Genomic DNA, 19,711 nt, shown 5'->3' on the forward strand with positions numbered 1-19,711 from the left:
GCAACCTTGCAAACATAACAGCCCTGGTGAGCACTAGGCAGTACTGTTGGTTCACTAAGTGGTACAAGTTTTTCAGCCATTTAGGAGACTTCACCATTTTTATTTGTATAGAATCATTTCAACGGATTGCCCAAGAGCCAAGAAGGGCCAACCTGTAGGGAAGAGGAGGAGTTGGACATCTCTTGAGGCATCTTCTAAGGGAGACTTCTAGTTGGTACGATGGAACGGCGACAAAAGAGGAAACATCTGGAAAATGAAGAGTCCCAGGAAACTGCTGAGAACGGAGGAGGTATGTGGGGGGCAACTTGTCTGGGGCACATGGGTTTCTGCCAAACTGAAGCTTCTCTAGGAAGCGGGGGACTGAGAACTTGTCACCTGTGAAGCAGGGAGCGAGAGACCTTGTCTCACTGATGCTGCCATATCTATCCGGAGGGTCCCTGTGGTGTGAGACGGCACAGAAAGGCCAGATGCCCCCTGGGAGATGGGAGGTCAGCTCCGCTGGTCTGAGGACTCTCTCCTGGGGCAGCCGGGCCTGGAGCTTTGTCGGACTCACAGCAGGCTGCATCCTGCTTGCACAGACCTAGAGGTGCAGCTTTTCTCAGACCCCGATTTCTCTCTTATTCTCTTGGATCTTTCCCTGGGGTCATGAGGTGGGGGATGTGAAGGATGCAAGGATGCTGAGAGAGACCCATGAGTTGCTTGGCCTCTTTTACCAAAGTGGAAAGAGAAGCCCCATGAGTTGAAGGCCCTGTTGAAAAATATCTTGACATGTGGAATGTACTTTGAAAGAAGATTGTTTGTCTAGGGATGGTGTCATATTGAAAGCAAGGAGGATTTATTCCTTCAACAGGAAGAATTTCCCAAAGGAGATCAAGGGAAGGGAAGGGTTTTCCAGAGACTGAGACCGCGTGAGCGGGGGTGAGAAATGTCCTCAGGGTCCTGCGGGGAGCTCTGAGAGCCACGGGCCACGTGGTGCCTGCGTGCATTAAATGTAGGCGAGTAGCCTGCCCTGGGAGTGGGGTGGTCACCCCAGAGCTCCAGCTAGAGGCCTCTGCCCCAGATTAGAGCCCAGTAGCTCCTACCAGGCCCAGGGCCCTGGAGACTGTAGGATGGGCCGTGGGAATGGAGCTCTAGACAGCAGGCAGATTTCCAGGCAGTGGCTGGGACAGGCTGGGGAAGGCAATGACTGCCCCTGACCATTCAGAATATTTTGCTCTATGTTCCTGTGTGTGTGGGTGTGTGAGTGTGTGTGTGTGTCTGTGTGTGTGTGTGTGTGTGTGTGGTAGTGCAGAGAAGAGCGAGATGAATGGGGGTAGAGTGCTTACCAGATATAAAGTCTGCGTGGTAAAGTTCTTGTCACCCTGCCTGGACCTGGCTGACATTCGGTGTACGTAACAGTGTATACAGAATTCTTGTTAGGGGTGTTTTATGAGACAGTAACTCATACACCCATGTACACTCTGATACAGCAAAAATATCACACACCCCACATATAACTTCCTTAGTAAACCACACACAGCACATGGAGGTATATACACGCATCCCTCCTATACTACGTTCTCATACAACCCACCTGTATCACAATCCTCTCCTCCAACACCAAACGCTGGAGATGAGATATGTATATAGACACACACACTATATATATAGGACACACACACACACACACACACACTAAATATACATGTATCTCTTCAACTCTTGCACAACACAGCTAACTTCAGCCATCTCTAAATACCTCTATAAGAACCAGTCACGTGTCATACACACCACACTTATAACACATTCTTGAGTAATGCTAGACCCGCTTTGTACAAACCACAATAAACCACAGTCTCAGTAACCCATGTCAGGATTGCCAGAGAAAATATGGGCTATCCAGTTCAATTTGAATTCCAGATAAACAACAAGTAATTTTTCATTATCCGTATGTCCCACATATTGTATGGGCCATACGTACACTAAAACTAAGTCAGGCCAAATACTGCATCGGAATACTTACACTAAAATATTATTCTGGGTTTATCTGAAACTGAAATTTAACTGGGTGCCTTGTATTCTTGTTCGCTAAGTCTGGCAACCCTTATATACTTACCACCAGCTGATGTATTATATATTTATTGTAGTTTTGTTTAGTGTGTGTCTTCCCCTACTAGAATGTGCAGCGTTACCAAAGACTACAACCATGGAAGAGTGCCGGATACACAGGAGTAGCTGCTTACTGAATCTTGGTGAATGAATGAATGAACACGCACCATAAATACAAGCCACACCATGTAATGAGGAAAAGTTACATGTCCCAGAATTCCTGACTTGTGAACAGAAACCATGCACACAAAGGCCACAGACACAGATAGACACGTCTGCACTGTGCTCCCCATGCCAACCCCACACTTACCACAGACTTAACTGATACACATCACTCACTCTTCCCACACACTCACAGTCACCACCGAGGCCTACATTACCAACTAGACAGTGAGAGAATAAGTATTGATTGGAATTAAATCCTGGAGGATCCACTGGGAACCACACTCTCAACTGTGTGTATTCACTGCACCTGACACGTGTCACACACTCAGTAAATATCTGTGGACAGAGGACTGATGAACCCACCCTGAGCCTTTCATTCCTCCCTCAGGACTCTCGAAGTCACAAGAGGATCCCCCTCGGCTTGGATCCACTGTGGTGGACCAAGGCTGCAGCCAAGGGGCAGGGGAGGTCTCCTCTCCACCTAAACACTTCTCCTGTGCTTCTTCTCCGTGCAAGCTCATCTATGCCGGTAAGGGCGCGGGGCTCCTCAGGTGAGGGGGTGCTTGGCTGTGAGGCAGGTGGCACACAGATCCCAGGGAGGCTGAGAGGAATCCCAGGGTCATCAGAGGTGATGAGGGCTCTGTGGAGGAGCCTGGGCAGGATGGCTGAGCTGTTATGAGGGCGTGGATCCCAGCTGAGTCAGTGGTGGGGGGCGGGTGTGAATCCTGGTACTACCATGGTGGGGAAGTCAAGGAGCAGGGGCCGGAAATGTCTGGACTTGAGGTGGAGGGAAGAGGGACCAGATTAAGCATCTTCAGAGGAAAATGTAGGGTTTCTCTTTGCCTTTGCTTCCAGAGAAGGACAGAGTTCTGCATCATAGTCCTGCAGCCTGAGAGCAGCACCATCCAGCTCAGGTCCACACAGCTCACACACACATGCGCCCTCCAGGCACAGCCCTTCTCAGTGCACACATGAACCCCAAGCACGTGATCCACAGTACTCTCCTCCTGCACCATCGCCCCATTCCACAAGGAATGCACCACCGATATTCCCAAACTCACACTCCTCGTCATACACGCATCCATCCGCATCCCTCACATACCACAGTCCTCACCACTGTACTCCACACCCGTGTGTACAGACACCGCTCCAGTATCCCCCAACACGCAGAAAAAAGCCCACAGATGACACCAGATACACCACTGCCTACAACGGCCAACAGACACCAAGCTCACGACATAGCTACGTCATGCAAATGTCCCACTCTCGTCTACCACACCTTCTCCCTCAGCTTCTGGCATGGCCCATGCATGTTATTATGTTTTTAATTTCCTTTTTCAGGAATCCGGAGATCACATCGAGACACTGCCCAGCCTACCGCACCCCTAGCCCAGGTTCAGGAAAAAGGGGAGACCGCTCCCCCATCACACTGTGTCTCCTCCTCACTCTCTTCACCCTGTAAGAACGATCTGCACACAGACAAAGAGGAAAGGGGCATGAAAATATACTACATGCAGGTACAAGTGAACAAGGGTGTAGCTGTCTCCTGGAAGACAAACAAACCCTTGGAGTTGCCTGAAAAGCAGCTGAGGATAGAAGTGACCCTTCCTGAGGATGCGTGCACAGTAGGCACTTACCCCTCTGATGTGTCCACCGAAAACCTCCTGTCTGACAGTGAGCCCACTGGGGAGGAGAAAGAGTATGAGGAAACGGCAGAGCCAGGCAGCCCATCAGGGTCACCTGCCGTCGAGGAGACACCCAGGGCCAAGACACCGGACTGGATGGTGACCATGGAGACCGGCTTCAGGTGCATGGCCTGCTGCCGGGTCTTCCCCACCTTGGAGGTCCTCCAGCAGCACGTGAAGGGCGGCGTCCTGGAGGGCTTCAGCTGCCGTATCTTTCATCTCAACATGGCCCAGTGGATGGGCAATGTGGAATCCGAAATCACCCCGAGGAGGAGGACAAGGAGGACGAGGAGGACGAGGAGGAGGAGGAAGAGAAGCAAGAAGGCCCCAGCCCATAGAGACCCCATAGGCCGGCTCTTTCCTCTCTTTTTTTTTTTTTTTTTTTTTTTTTTTTGCGGTACGCGGGCTTCTCACTGCTGTGGCCTCTCCCGTTGCGGAGCACAGGCTCCGGATGCGCAGGCTCAGCGGCCATGGCTCACGGGCCCAGCCGCTCCGCGGCATGTGGGATCCTCCCAGACCGGGGCACGAACCCGCGTCCCCTGCATCGGCAGGCGGACTCGCAACCACTGCGCCACCAGGGAAGGCCTCTTTCCTCTCTTTTGATTTCAACATAGCAACTGAGATTCATGGGACAGAAGATCCTGGAGACGGTGTGGTCTTGGAAGAGGTAAGGCTTGAGGCTGGCAGTCTTCTGAGCCTATGTCACGAGGGCCCAGAGGAGTCTAAGGGAAGGAGCTGCACACATGTGCTGGTTGACCTAATGGCTCTGAAGTTGCATCAACTTGGGACACACCCAGCACTTCCAAAGGAATTGAGCTCTGTTGACTTAAACAAGAAGGTGGAGCCTTTTCCTAGGAGTTTTCTCAGGGTCTGCACGATGGAACTCAACTCTTAGAGGACCTACCACCAGCAGCTCCTTGTCGGGAGAGAGAGCCAGGAGTGGTCTGAAGAGAGGACAGGGGCCCTTGCAGGACCAGAACTTTGAGGTCTGAGAGCCTTGGGCCTGAGCTGAGATCTCACCCGGACCACTGGACCTAGCCTTCTGTGACAAAGGGGAATATGAAAGAGAGTCACGTGGAAATGAGGTTCCCCGAGATATGGAAGTGTTCCAGAACCTTCGTTGCGTGGTAGTTGATCTGGAGCCAAGCTCACTGTGGTGTGTGTGGCTCTGAGCATTAAGGCAACACTGGAGGGTAACCCTGACCAGCAGAGCTTGGAGTGCTTCTTGTCTCTTCCTGTTCTACCTCAGTTGTTTTATCCCTTCCAGGGAGAAGAAAGCACCCTCGGGATAGTTGGTAGTAAACCAGGGTATATCCTCCCTCAAGGGGACACGGTCTGCCCTTCATTCAAGATGCTCTGGAAATGGGAACTGACTCATGTTATCGAATTGGCTGAGGGAGCACAACTCCCATGTTGATTCTGGTCAGACATGTTCATCAGACCTAGAGCTTTTCTCCTGATTCAAATCAAGTAGGGTATTAGTAGACTTCCCATTTATTTCAGCCCTAGAGATAGCACATGAGCAAATATAAAAAATCTCTGTGTATCAAAGCATTCTAATGAGCCCTTTCATTTTGCTGTTCATTGTGAAAAACACGCTCACTTTATCTCTGCCAATGAAGTGTTTCCAATTGACCCATGATGCCCCACGATCCCATTAGCCTCACTGAATTTAGGGAGCCCATTATGATGACATAGTTTCCCTCTCATTCCTGGCCTGCAGAGAAGAGCAGCTACAGAGCATTCCAAGACTGCTAACGCTCCCCTCACCAATACGTTTCTTAAACCTCTGGCAAAGGAAGTGTCCTCTGAGCCCTCCCAGGGCACATAGGGGGTTTGGGTGAGCAGATCTTATGTGATAAATCCACTCCAGTGGTCTGGCAGTCCTATGCCTTTGTAAACCTTCTACAGTGGTGGTTCTCAGCTGGGGACACTTTTGGTCCCCCCTCCCAGGAAATATGTGGCAGTGTCTTGAGACATTTTTTTTTTTTTTTGTGGTACGCGGGCCTCTCACTGTTGTGGCCTCTCCTGTTGTGGAGCACAAGCTCCGGACGCACAGGCTCAGTGGCCGTGGCTCACGGGCCTAGCTGCTCCACGGCATGTGGGATCTTCCCGGGCCCTGGCACGGACCCATGTCCCCTGCATCGGCAGGCGGACTCTCAACCACTGCGCCACCAGGGATGCCCCTTGAGACTTTTTTCTTTAAGGAGCTGTGTTATGAATGAGCCCCACGTGGCTGGTGCACACGGATGTATCAAGGCACTTTTTTTTTTTTTTTGGTATGTGGGCCTCTCACTGTTGTGGTCTCTCCCGTTGCGGAGCACAGGCTCCGGACGCGCAGGCTCAGCGGCCATGGCTCACGGGCCCAGCTGCCCCGCGGCATGTGGGATCTTCCCGGACCGGGGCACAAACCCGTGTCCCCTGCATCGGCAGGCGGACTCTCCATCACTGCGCCACCAGGGAAGCCCTCAAGGCACTTTTTACTGTTACAACTAGGGTGGCAGGGAAGAGTATGTGCCACTGGCCCATCTTACATTGCACAGGACAGCTCCCAACAACAAAGAGCTATCCAGTTCAAAATGTCAGTCATGCCAACGTCAAGAAATTTTGCTACAACATACTTAGCATTTTGACTTTAGCACACGCTAACTTTGGGTACAGGTGTCAGTCATTTGAGCAAACTGTTGAAGGCATTCCCAGGTAGCCAAGCTAACACGCTGAGTCTGGAATGGGTGTTGAATGCACTCGTATCAACAAATCCAGCCTAACCCAATATTACATTACTCCCACCTGCTTCAATACCTACAAAATCCACACACATTATTTCTCAGGTTTCTATTGATATAAATTATACAATTCCTTATTTTAGCAGAGAGTGTCTCCTCATGGTCATCCTTTATACCCGGTGGGTACCCACCCCTTCCCTGCTCCCGTCCCCATTTCAAGGACTCTAGTCTGATTACTAGGTCTGGAAAAACGAGAGGTAGTGGAGGCAAGTCTTGAGGATCCACAGACCCCTGCAAGGAAACTATCTCAGAGTAGAGGCAGACTTCCTTCTAATAGCACAGCAGGCTCAACTAAGAGGTCACAGGTCAGAGGTCACAGGCCTCAGCTTTGTTGGAATCTGCCCATGTATTTCCACCTCAAATTTCTAGGATTCTACTCCTTCCCACTGATGCCCTAGGACATAAGAGAATCTACAAGGTTGTGAATCAATGTGTTGTCATTCAGCCACTGACTGAATTTGACTTTGGATCCCCTTAAAAAAATAAATAAATAAAAAGGAAGGAAAGAAAGATAGAAATGCTGATTATAACAAGTCCCCCAAAGTGTTGCTATGTAGCCAAGCTCAAAGCTAAGACAGAAAATCCCCAACGGTAAAAACAGATTTCGAGCTCAAGCTATCAACTGGGAGTTGAAACTGAAGGCCCTACAAAGGCCAATGGAACTGGATACAAAGCTAAAGATTTAGTCTTTAGCATAGGTGGGAGTCAAGGTTAGAGGAAGCCATGCACTGGGAGTGAGTTGTGAACTACTCAACACTAAGAATGGAAGAGCAGCTCTTTCACTGAATGTGAAGAAAGAAACAGGTAGTCCCTAGTTGCTACCACTGTCTTTGAACCAAACTAAAGAACAAGGTCAACCAGAAGGGCAGATATGAGAATCAAAAAGGAAACCTCTCTGGAATCCTCACTGAACCAAGTCTAAGTTCTGCTCTACTTGTGGTCTTTCACTTACAGAGACAAACCTTTTGGGCTTACCACAGGGGATCAACAGACTTTTTCTCTCAAGGGCCAGAAAGTAAATATTTTAGGTTTTGTGGGCCATCAGTGCTCGTCACAACCACTGAACACTGTCAGCACAATGGGAAACACTCAAAGATGGTAAATAAATGGATGGGCCAATAAAGAGCTTTTATGTTCCAATAAAGCTTTAAAGGCAATGAGCCAGGTTGGGCTCACAGGAGGTAGTTTTCCAGCCCTTGACTTAACTCACTAAACTACAAATTACCTTGAGAGTTGGTGGTTTGATATCTACCAAACCAAACCAAACAAGAAAGCCCTAGGATTTCTGACATCTAATGCAATGCAATTTGAGGTAGCATGGACTTTACATACACATGTGAAGGTGTGGTCTAGGAAACCAATCTTGGAAACCTGCCTCTCACATTAAATACATCTTTTGCTGAGTAAAGCCCTTTAACCAAGTAAGTGTTAAACATCAGTGAAATGACTAAGAAGTAGGAAATGGTATGCAAACCTCCTCCTTAGCAACTTGTTCCCATCATTCTAGGTTTCTTCCCTATGCACATTTTTCCTTAGGGAATCGTTGATAAATTTTACCTCTAAAACTTACCTATTTCCACTCTCTATCTTCAGGATTTGCCCAATCACTGTTACTTTGTAAACAATTTTAAAAAGTTTTTTTGGGGGTAAGTTCCTTTTTCCCCACAGCTAATGGTTCTCTGTGTCATAGTGTCTGGAACGACCCAGCTACTTCTCCAGTCAGACCAAGCACTTGAAAGGACAAGCCGGTACCCCGAGCTATCCATCCATTCACCCAGTAAGGAAGCCTGATGAGGAGAACTAGGATGTGTAAATTTCTACTGTTGGAATTAAAACAGAATATTCTGGGCTGCATGGATTTATCCTAAACTTCAAATGCATTAATTATAAATAGACCTTTACACTGACTACTGTTCTGTATCTTTGAATAACCATATACATTTTTTCTTTTTATAACTGATTTCTAGAGGTCTATTCCTTAATTTTGGCCATATATATGTATACCTCATGATGATAGGATTTCTTACTGTGAGGGATTAATATGTTCTTAGTAATTTTTAATATTATATTTTACATTATTTTACTACCTATGTTACTATAAAAGTAACAGTATTTTACTGGAAAATTGATGCTCAATGAAAAATTTAAAATATGGAAGTTACATGTGGAAAAAATCCCTGAAAACCTTGCCACTGTTTACATAAGGGTGAATATCCCTTTACAGATGATAGGATGCATTAACACACACACATACATGTTTGATTAAGGTATGTGATGTACCTACCTAAAATACATTAAACTGTTACATGCTTCTGTCATTAAGTTTAAGCCATCATTTTAACAGACCTGTTATTACATAACTATCTTAAAATATAAAGACATTCCTATTGAATATTTCACTTTTACAAAATTTAGTAACATTGACATGCTACTCACCTTTTCTATTTGAATTTCCTAATTATAAGGTCCTATTCTGTGATTTCTATATCAAAGGGACGCACGTTCTATGTTTTGATATGTACTCAGCAACTTCACTTTGAAAATCAATTTTTCAATCCACCGCTAGGAAAAAGTGTGCAAGTCAGTCGTTGAATAAATGTTTGATGAAATTACCAGATTTCAACAAATAATTTTTTTCTTTTTATCTCAGGCCAGAGAGGAGTAAGGAGATAGAGAACTTGACAAAAGTAATCTACTTCAAACAGCCTCTTTTCTCTACTTAAGAAGTCTTGATGAAAGTAATGCTAAAACCCTTGGGAGACAATCACATCAAAACCTAGACGGAAATGTGGTGAATAAGAAACCAACGATCAGTTCATTTACTAAGAAATGTTTGTCCTCTGTCACTGTCATTAGTAACTCTTTCTGACACTTAAACCTCTGCCTTGACATTCCTGAAAAAAGGGTCAACAGTATGCTTTCTGTATTGCAAGATGAACAATCCATTTTCAGTAAGTCTATACTGTCACAAAAGATAACTAAATTTGTACTGTATAAGATTCACAGAATATTAGATAGACAAAGTCCAAGATAAGATCCAACTTGAAGCGAGGCTGGGGGGAGACAAATGGAGCTCATCATAACAGGACGATGCCACATTAATATTACAAATTGCAATACTGAGTGGTTTTCTAACACTTCAAATTTTTGTCTCCCTGAATTACTTTTAAGGCCAGATTTAGGTTAACTGCTCTGAATACAAATTTTTATGAAATTTTGGAGGGGATTGCAACATAATTTTCAAAAAGTTTTTCCTCATTCATTAACTGAACAAATATCGAGCACCTACAAAGTAGCTGACAATGTTCAGACTGTAGATTCAGAACAAACGTCGCTGCATTCGTGGAATTTACGTTGTAATGGGCATACATTTTGGCATGTTCATCATACTTTTGTACAAGGCCTGCTAAAACTCACACTAAGGCTTCTCCCCTAATATTTAATAGAGGTCAAAGTTCCAACTTACTACACCATTTACCAGAGTTCTCTGCCGTGTGGCCTCCTGACTACTGGGACATGTTGAGCTATGGCTGAAACACCGACTTTAATGAAACAAATGATTTTTTTTTCTTTTGAACTTGATGACTGGAAGAATTCACATGACACCTGAGTTGTTTTTGTTTTTGTTTTAATCATTTTATGGAACTTTTCTCGTGTGTGGGCTCTCTGATGGTCTTACCACTCCTCTCACTTTTATAGGATTTATCAGCAGCATGGATTCTGTGATGAACTGTTAGACTGGAGCGCCAACTGAAGCTCTTACCACAGGTCTCACACTTGTAAGGCTTCTCCCCTGTGTGCACTCTTTGATGAGACTGTAGCTGTGAAGGCCGACTGAAGACCTTACTGCATCTGTCACATCTGTACGGCTTCTCTCCAGTGTGGACGCTTTGATGAAGCTGAAGACTTGAGGCCTGAATGAAGTGCTTCCCACACTCCCCACACTTATATGGTTTCTCTCCTGTGTGGACCCTCTGATGCATGTCGAGGTTCAGGCTCCACTTGAAGCCCTTCCCACACTCCTCACATTTGTATGGCTTTTCTCCAGTGTGGACTTTTTGATGGGCTTGAAGGTGTGAACTCCGACCAAAGCTCTTCCCACACTCTTCACATTTGAATGGTTTTTCTCTGCTGTGGACTCTCTCATGGGCCAGAAGATTTGAGGCCTGCCTGAAGACTTTCCCACACTCCTCACAATTATACGGTTTCTCTCCGGTGTGGATTCTGCAATGAATTTTAAGATCTGCTCTACGACTGAATCCCTTCCCACACTCTTCACATTTGTATGGTTTCTCACCGGTATGGATCAGCTGGTGGATCTGAAGTCGTGAACTCTGATTGAAGCCCTGCCCACACTCCTCACACTTGTAAGGTTTCTCTACACTGTGGGCCTTCTGATGGATTTGAAGATATGAACTCTGACGGAAGCCCTTCCCACATACCTCACATTTATAGGGCTTCTCCCCTGTGTGGACAACCAGATGAACTTGATAATGGGAGTTCCTCCTGAAGCTCTTCCCACACTCATTACATGTGTATGGTTTCTCTCCTGTATGGACTCTTTGATGTGCCTGAAGGTTTGAACTCAGAGTAAAGCCTTTACCACACACATTACGTATGTATGATTTCTCTCCAGTGTGGACTCCCTGATGGGCCTGAAGACTTGAAGGCCGACTAAAGCCTTTCCCACATTCCTCACATTTGTAGGGTTTTTCTCCTGTGTGGACCCTCTGATGAATGTATAGATTTGAGCTAGAAATGAAGCCCTTCCCACACTCCTCACATTTGTACGGTTTCTCTCCCGTATGGACTCTCTGATGGGACTGAAGGTGTGAATTCCGACTGAAGCTCTTATCACATGTGTCACATTTGAATGGTTTCTCCCCAGTGTGGACTCTCTGATGGTCCTGAAGGTGAGAGGCCTGACTGAAGGCCCTCCCACACTCCTCACAATTATAAGGTTTCTCTCCCGTGTGGACTTTACAATGAATAGGTAAGTGCTGACCTACGGCTGAAGCCTTTCCCACATTCCCCACATTTGAATGGTTTCTCTACAGTGTGGACTTTCTGAGGAGTCTGCAGCTGTGAGCTCTGACTGAACTCCTTGCCACACTCATCACACTCACTATGTTTTCCTCCCGCGTGAACTCTCTGATGAATATGAAGAACCGAGCTGTAACGGAAGCCTTTTCCACACTCACTGCACGTATGAGACTTCTCTTTTGAGTGCAATTGCTGGTGAAGATCAAAGGTGGAGAGGTCGGTGAAGGTTTCTTTACGTTCATTACACTGGTAAGGTTTTTGTCCTGTGTGAATCATGCTATTCAGATCCAGTGTTGAAACCCTCGTGCTATCTTTTCTATAATCACTGTAGCCGTAAGATTTTTGACCCTTGTGTACTCCATGAGCATCAAGGTGGTGTGAAATCCAACTGATGGTGTCAACATCCTCTTTACACTGACACAGTTTATTTTTCATGGAAATTTGCTGGTGTCTATTCTGATCATTCTGTGACTCAGCCAATGAAGTTTTCCTCCAAGAATCCTGGGCTCTCAAAGTTGCAAGCCTTGCATTTCCAGTACTACTGGGATCACCTGCTTTATCATTTCATATACGGTTCTCACCTTCAGAAATTTGAATAGAGTCCTGCCCCAATCTGGCAGGGGGAATCACCTTGTTTGTGGAACTGACAACTATTTATCATGGAGTCTTGGCATCTGGTTAAGTCATTTGCAATTTGTTGCCAGATTTGCCAGCAGGCAAGCTCTTCACGTGATCCTCTGTCTTGAACGGCCCTCAACTCACTTTGATTGTTTTCTTCTAGAAGGACAGAGAATTCAGAGATGTGGACACGTGAAAGCTTTGTTCAAAGATTCAAGATTTTACACTTAAGACACAGTGTGAGACTTTAATGAGCCTCAGGATGGTTCAGCTTATCTTTCGCACGACAAATGAAGTTCTCTGGTTTATATACTAACAGAAACCAAGAGATGGTCTGTTAAACTCCCAAATACTTAGCATTAATGAAACCCATTTAAAACCAAATGACTACTCTGACATACTATTTAAATCATCTTTCAAAAATTACATGTCATTCCTACCATAACACAGTATCAATAAAGACAAGCATTTTGCTGTGCTCACAGCTTTAACAGTGCCTAGCAGTTAGTCAGGGCTCAAGAAATGCATGCACAGGTGAACTCAGTTTGATTTCTAGGATTCTCTACAATTCTGAATCCCAGGTTAAGTTTGAACCAAGTCAGAGAAGCGAAACAGCTTTTACAAGTCAGGTATCAGATACAGGAAAAGGACTGGAAAGTACAGTTTTGCTTAAGTTGAAAGGCTGCACCCGAGGCGGCAGCACACCAAGGGGGTTAGTGCTGAGGAGGATATGAAAGGGGCTAAAAACCGGGACTGCCCCGGTGGCACAGTGGTTAATAATCTGCCTGCCAGTGCAGGGGACACAGGTTCGAGCCCTGGTCCGGGAAGATCCCACATGCCGCAGAGCAACTAAGCCCGTGAGCCACAACTACTGAGCCCACGTGCCACAACTACTGAAGCCCACGTTCCTAGAGACCGTGCTCTGAAACAAGAGAAGCCACTGCAATGAGAAGCCTGCGCACCACAACCAAGAGCTGCTCCCACTCACCACAACTAGAGAAAAGCCCATATGCAGCAACGAAGACCCAATGCAACCAACAATTAATTAATTTTAAAAAAGGGTCTAAGAATCAGTGGGGTTAAAAAAGAGCATGAAGACCTATGCACTGGATCCTTCTCAGGCATTTGTGCTGCCTACTATGTTCCTCCACTCCCTCTGCCAAGCAGGAGTCAAAATTTAGAGGCTAGGGAAGAATGCTGTCTCTTTAAAAACAGCATGGAAAATTTTTGGACACAGATACATTGGTCTTTAACAAGAATGAGTTCCAAAGTGAAGAATGGGCTTTATGAGTGAGCTGGGAATAAATTCCATAGCCTGTGATAAGTATTGAGAAGAAACAGACTAGAAACTATTAAAGAATGATCAAAGCACTCAAGGTGACATTATCTAAAATGCCTTCTACAAGGTACATACAAATGCACACACACACACACACAAAATGTTTGTAGAGCTAACAAAGATCGATTTCTTATTAGTGAGGTGGGCTTTGGAGGAGGCAAATGGGACGCAGCGGGGCAAATCTTTTAAGGGAAAGGCTAACTCACCAGCTGGCTGTTTTCTGAGACCTGTTCTCCCCTGGTATAAGGGATAAGGAAATAGAAATTTCTTTCCTTCTATGGGAGGGTTACCTAAGAAGTAGACATAAGAATCCTCATTCAAAACACTATTTCCTCCCCAAATGAATTTGATCTGCTACTGAGAGCTCAAGGAAAGTCACAGGGAAAGCATTTTACTCAGTTTGGTTATAATTACAGGTTCTATACATATTTTTTGTGCAAGTTGATGAGGGCCAACTTGTACAGAAAGGCAAACACACACATACACACATCATGGGCACCTGAGAAGTTAGAATTAGGCTAGGAATTCATTTGAAGACAAAAAAACATTTAGCAATATCCCTTATTCACTCGGATTTGTTCACCGCCTACTAGCTATTTTCATGGAAGGCTAATTTCTCTATCCATTAACTCATTCGTTTATTCAAGAAATATTTAAGAGTTCCTGTCATGTACCAAGACTATGCTAAGCACTGAGGCTAGTGAGCAATAAACATATAACAGCCCGAATTCCTCCTGCACTCCTGGATTACCCTCCAGTGGAAGACAGAGAGGTGAGAAACAGGTGAACAAAATGTACATGAGTGAAACGCTTAGAGACAAAACAAGGCAGGGCAGAGAGAGTAAGAAAGAGAGGACTGTATTTTCCATAGGGTGGTCAGAGGACAGCCACCTCCTCATCTTTAAGGTGACTGACTGAAAGAAGTAGAGGCCTAAAAGATTACAGGTGAAAGAGTATTCCAGGCAGAGAGAAGGACCAGGAAAAGGCTCTGTGGCAGAAGCATCCTTTGCAGGTCTGGAAAAGATAGGGTAAGAGGGAGGAGAGGTGGTGTATTCAGGGAGGTGGTGGAGAACGAACAGCAGCCCACAGAAAGCTCTAGAAGCCACTTTAAGTGGTTTTTATTCTAAGTAAAAGAAGCCACAAGAGAATTTTGAAACAAGAACATAACCTGACTTAAAGTTACAAAAGATCACTTTGCCACCTAAAGAACAAACTGTGGGAGGAGAAGGGTGGCAACTGGTGACCAGTACAAAGACTATGCAATAATCCTGGAAAGAGATTTCCAACTGGGACCAGGTGATGGACAGCACAGGGCTGGTGAGAAGCAAAACAGAGAGAGAGCTAACCACAGGAACTCACGGCTGCTTGGTTCTCACCTAAATTTCTATCTGGGTTGCTGAATTCATCAACCAAAGCCTCTCTTCTCTTTCTATATGTTTTGTATCTCGTTTGAAGAATGAGAACATGCAAAGTCACAAGTTCACATGAACGGGCTAGAGCGAAAGTTTACTAGAAATTTGAGTTCCAACTGCATATTCAAGGTATTGAAAGCTGTGTTTTTCAAACTTTGTATCACGACCCACTGAAGAAACAGCATTTATTTCACAACCTAGATACACAGGTAGAAAAGTATACATTACTAAAACGAAGCTTGAATGACCTATATCTAACCAATGTCTCCTTTCATGAAATCTGTTCCCACTGGCTCTCACACCACTCATGCCATCGCCCAGAGTTTCTGCTGCAATGTGTTGTACTCTTCCTAAGAAACTCTGATATTTTCTATACTATTTTATTTCATTAAAAAATCACACGTAGGGCTCAATAAATTGGCTTTATGATCCACTAATGGCGGGGAGGGAAATCTGAAGAAGAATACACAAGGTACAGCAAGATACTGTCGATTTACAGTTCTTTTACAAAATAATTGAAAAGGACCTGAAACACACTGTTTGGAAAGACCAGAGACATCCTCTCGTGTCCCACAGGAATTGCAAAAGTCTGGTCCCCAAACTCAGGGAACCACCTCAAGAGGCCCAAAGCCTTGAAACACCAAGGTCACAAAGACACTCGCAGAGAAAGGCTGTCCTCACCCACTGAGACCAGGTTCCGGAAGTTTTCCACCATCACATCCTGGTACAGCTTCCTCTGGGCCGAGTCCAGCAGCCCCAGCTCCTCCTCTGTGAAGGCCACGGCCACGTCCTTGAAGGTCACCGCCTCCTACGACAAACAACACCACCTCAGTCTTATACCCAGTGGCCAGTGGAAGAGGGGCAGCCCCGAGGAGACGAGGAGGATGGGAAGTTGCTCCGGCTCCTGTGAGGTGTGCAGACTTCCCAGCACCCCCTCCTTCCATCCTGCCAATGCCACACACTGACTTTCCTCAGCCTCACCGGACATGCAGCTATGAAAGAGAAAGCTTTGTGTATTTACCTGGGGCTCTCAGACAACTCATAAGTAAACTCCCTAGAATTCTAACCACTGGATCCTGAACTAAAAAGCTTTCACTCTTTAATTATTATTGCCAAGTGCCCCAGAAACAGTTACCAATTTAGTCCTGGCAGTATTTGATGGCACCTGCTTTCTCACTGAGGTGGGAACCAGCTGAGAAGGAGTGTTATATGTGGAAACTAACCAAAAGGCCATGCCAGGTCTCTGAATGAAAACTCTCTCTTTCCCCGTTCCTGTCTTTCGCTTGAATGCAATACTCTGACTCCAGACCCTTGGTTTTCTGGGTGAGTCTGAGTTGGTTCCTCCTTTTTTCACAACCCCGATTCTTTATATTTAAAACAAAGATGAAACCAAGCACCTCTTTATACAGTTGTTCTGAGCTGTCTATGCAGTGACAAGTGCTTTAAGTACCACTGGACTTTTTCAACTAAGGTCATGTATTACTCTGATTAGAAAAAAATATAAGATGGAAAAAGAAACAAACCAGTAAATAAAATACACAAAGGGTCTGACTCAAGCATGGGGAAGACTGAATCTAACTCTGGTCGAGAGAAAACTTCTAACAATACATGATTTTTTCTGCGTGAAGCAGCAGTTTGATCCTGCTGTGCTCTGCCGTATTTGGATATTCTACCAAAAAACATCCAAGGCACCACATGTAAAACATACCTCTTAAATTCTGAATACCTAAACCTACTATGTTAAGGGCAAAAAGGGGCAATATGCTTCAGAACAGATATTTTGAGAAACAGGTTAAATCAGGAACACCGTCACTGTAGTGCTCCTAAAACAGGAGAAGTCTTTAAACTAAATGTCTGTGAATGAAGAATAGTTTAAAAAATAGGTGCAGGGCTCCCCTGGTGGCGCAGTGGTTGAGAGTCCGCCTGCCGATGCAGGGGACACGGGTTCGTGCCCCGGTCCGGGAAGATCCCACATGCCGTGGAGCAGCTGGGCCCGTGAGCCATGGCCGCTGAGCCTGGGCGTCCGGAGCCTGTGCCCCGCAACGGGAGAGGCCACAACAGTGAGAAGCCCGCGTACCAGAAAAAAAAATAAAAATAGGTGCATAAGTTTGCAGGAACATGATAAAACAATTAAAAGTGAATGTTAGCTAGTATTAAATGAAAAAAACAATTTAAAACTGTATCTATGTTATAAATACAAATACACATCCATGAATACATATGATGGAGAGATTACAGAAATATAAAAGCAGCTAATTTGTAAGCAGTTAAGCAGTAGACTGGAAGATGTCCTTCATTTCCCTTAATTTTTCTTTTACTTGTAAAATAAAAAAATGATGAAATAAAACAAATTAAAACCGAAACCAATTAAATTTAACAGGAATTTTAAAAAAAAGCACACATGGCACACTCAGGTCCTCATATGCTTAGACTCTCCTTGAAAGAGAAAACCCATATGGAACTATACCCAATATTTCGTAATAACCTATAAGGGAAAAGAATCTGAAAATATATGTATATATATGTATAACTGAATCACTTTGCTGTACACCTGAAATTAATACATTGTAAATCAACTATACTCCAATCAAAAAAAAAAAAGAAAAAGAAAAAAGGAGGAAAACCTGTGTCCAACCTGAGTACAAAAATGGCGTTTTTAACAGCAAGAAAGGCAAGCTCTACTCACCTGGAATGTGCTCATTTTCTCTCTCCTTCTGGGGCAGTGCAGAGTCCTAGCAAGACAGACAGGGAAAGAAGAAGTCAAACTGGAAACTGGTTTAAAGAAAAAGAAGTCACTAACCCACGTGGTGCTCATTGTGAATTACCAAGGCTCCCAGTCCTCGGGGTGGCTACAGCTGACTATGCTTGATGAGCAGAGCCCCACGCAGATACCAGATGCCCCCGTGAACCCCCTCAGTGGCTGTGTGAGGAATGACCTGCCCATCCATACACAGTGGCCCCCTCACAGTGTGCCTGCAGCTTCCACAGGGGTCATTCTTATTCTGGGTATGGTGTAAACAGAGACCATGTAAGTCAGAGTAGGTTTTGGAGTCAATATGCATGGGCTCTGATCAGGCTACGCCATTCACGAGCAGTGTCACCCTGGGCAAGTTATTCACATCTCTTCGCCTCAGTTCTGTCCTCTGCCAGTAGGGGAGAACACGGGCATCCACCTCGTGAGATCGTCATAAGGTAGGAAGCTCTGAGAACACCACTGTCAGGGTTTCTTATTTCTTAGCAACTGCGGTAAAGCAGATGATATTTTAGTTAGAAAGTATCCTTAGAGATGTGATTTCTACCAACAGAAGACTGTCAGACATGTGGAGGTCCTACGTTGTTGCCCTGTTATGTGAGAGTCTTTATAGACTTCCGAAAATCTCTGCTTGTCTTCCTAAAGATTTTGTGACTGCAACAATAATATTTAAATTGACATGGACAACTTTTTACAAAAGGTATAAAAAGACGTTAAGTTTCTTTTTAAACAGGAAGTACCCTTTTGACAATTATGCACAGAGGTAAAGAGAACTAATAAAAGCCAGGATTCTGCAACAACAGTAAAAGATAGTTTGACAGTCCATACCTAATTCAAATGAAAAAAAGACAGGAATCTGAATTGCAATTATATCATTATAAATATAGGAAAGTTTAAGAAATAAATGGGAGACTTCCCTGGTGGTGCAGTGGATAAGACTCCACATTCCCAATGCAGGGGGCCCGGGTTCGATCTAGTACAAAAGATGGCAATGATTCCACTCCCCAAAGCTTGGGAGAGAGATATCGTCACAACTTCTAACGACCTCCATTTTGACTCTACACTTGCTAGCTGTCTTCTGCTCAATTCAGGATTCTGAAAGGGGCCCTGACAGTTGACAATAATTAGTGGGGGAATAAAATCATTGGACTAAGTAGGCCTTTGGTGAATCCAGCTCAGTTTTATCTGTGACATCCAGCAGGGTCGATTTCCTCGGCCTCAGTTTCCAGAAAAGACCCTCTCTTGAGCTTCTCGAATTTTCACGTGCATGTGAATTACTGCGGGATCTTGTTGGAACGCAGCCTCCTGGACCCCCTACGCAGAAATTATAAATCAGAAGGTCTCGAATGGGGCTCAAGGCTGGGCACTTCTATCCAAGTGATGCCAAGGCCGCTGGTTTGTGGACCACAATTTGAGTAGCCCTGCAGTGTAACATCAGTCCCACAAAGAACAGCCTCCACTACACAGAAACATACACAAAGAGTAACCAGACAAAAAGGCACGAAAACATTAACAACTGGTATCTTTACATCCTGAAGTTACAGATAATTAAAATTTTTCTTTATGTATATATCTGCATTTTTCCATAATGATTATGCTACTTCTATGATATACATATTATTTGAAATAAAATAAATGACCCAGTTGAGAAAACTATCTTAAAAACTCATAAAATTGCCTAAACCTTGCTCTCAAGGTCCCCACAATTAAGTCCCGACCTCCTTTCATGATATGATTCTAGCCAGTACCCTATGCTCAAAGAGAATATACCAAAGGGATTAGCAAACTCAGCTGCTGGACTCAAACTGCCTGGGTCCCAACCC

The 19,711-nt window shown here is 45.0% G+C and overlaps 1 protein-coding gene across 1 annotated transcript in view; it reads left to right on the plus strand.

Moving 5' to 3' along the window:
* Positions 1–219: 219 nt before the first annotated feature.
* Positions 220–19,711, plus strand: part of LOC309811229 (protein FAM170A-like) — a gene marked incomplete at both ends in the record, with an annotated part of 272,245 nt that continues 252,753 nt past the window's right edge. Inside the window, 2 exons of the mRNA XM_082633815.1 lie at positions 220–289; positions 3,595–4,109. Coding sequence (XP_082489941.1) covers positions 220–289; positions 3,595–4,109 — 585 coding nt within the window. The remainder of the gene's footprint in view (positions 290–3,594; positions 4,110–19,711) is intronic.

The sequence above is a fragment of the Mesoplodon mirus genome, assembly GCF_964341445.2.
Source record: "Mesoplodon mirus genome assembly, chromosome: 10".
In the NCBI taxonomy this organism is placed as follows: domain Eukaryota; kingdom Metazoa; phylum Chordata; class Mammalia; order Artiodactyla; family Ziphiidae; genus Mesoplodon; species Mesoplodon mirus.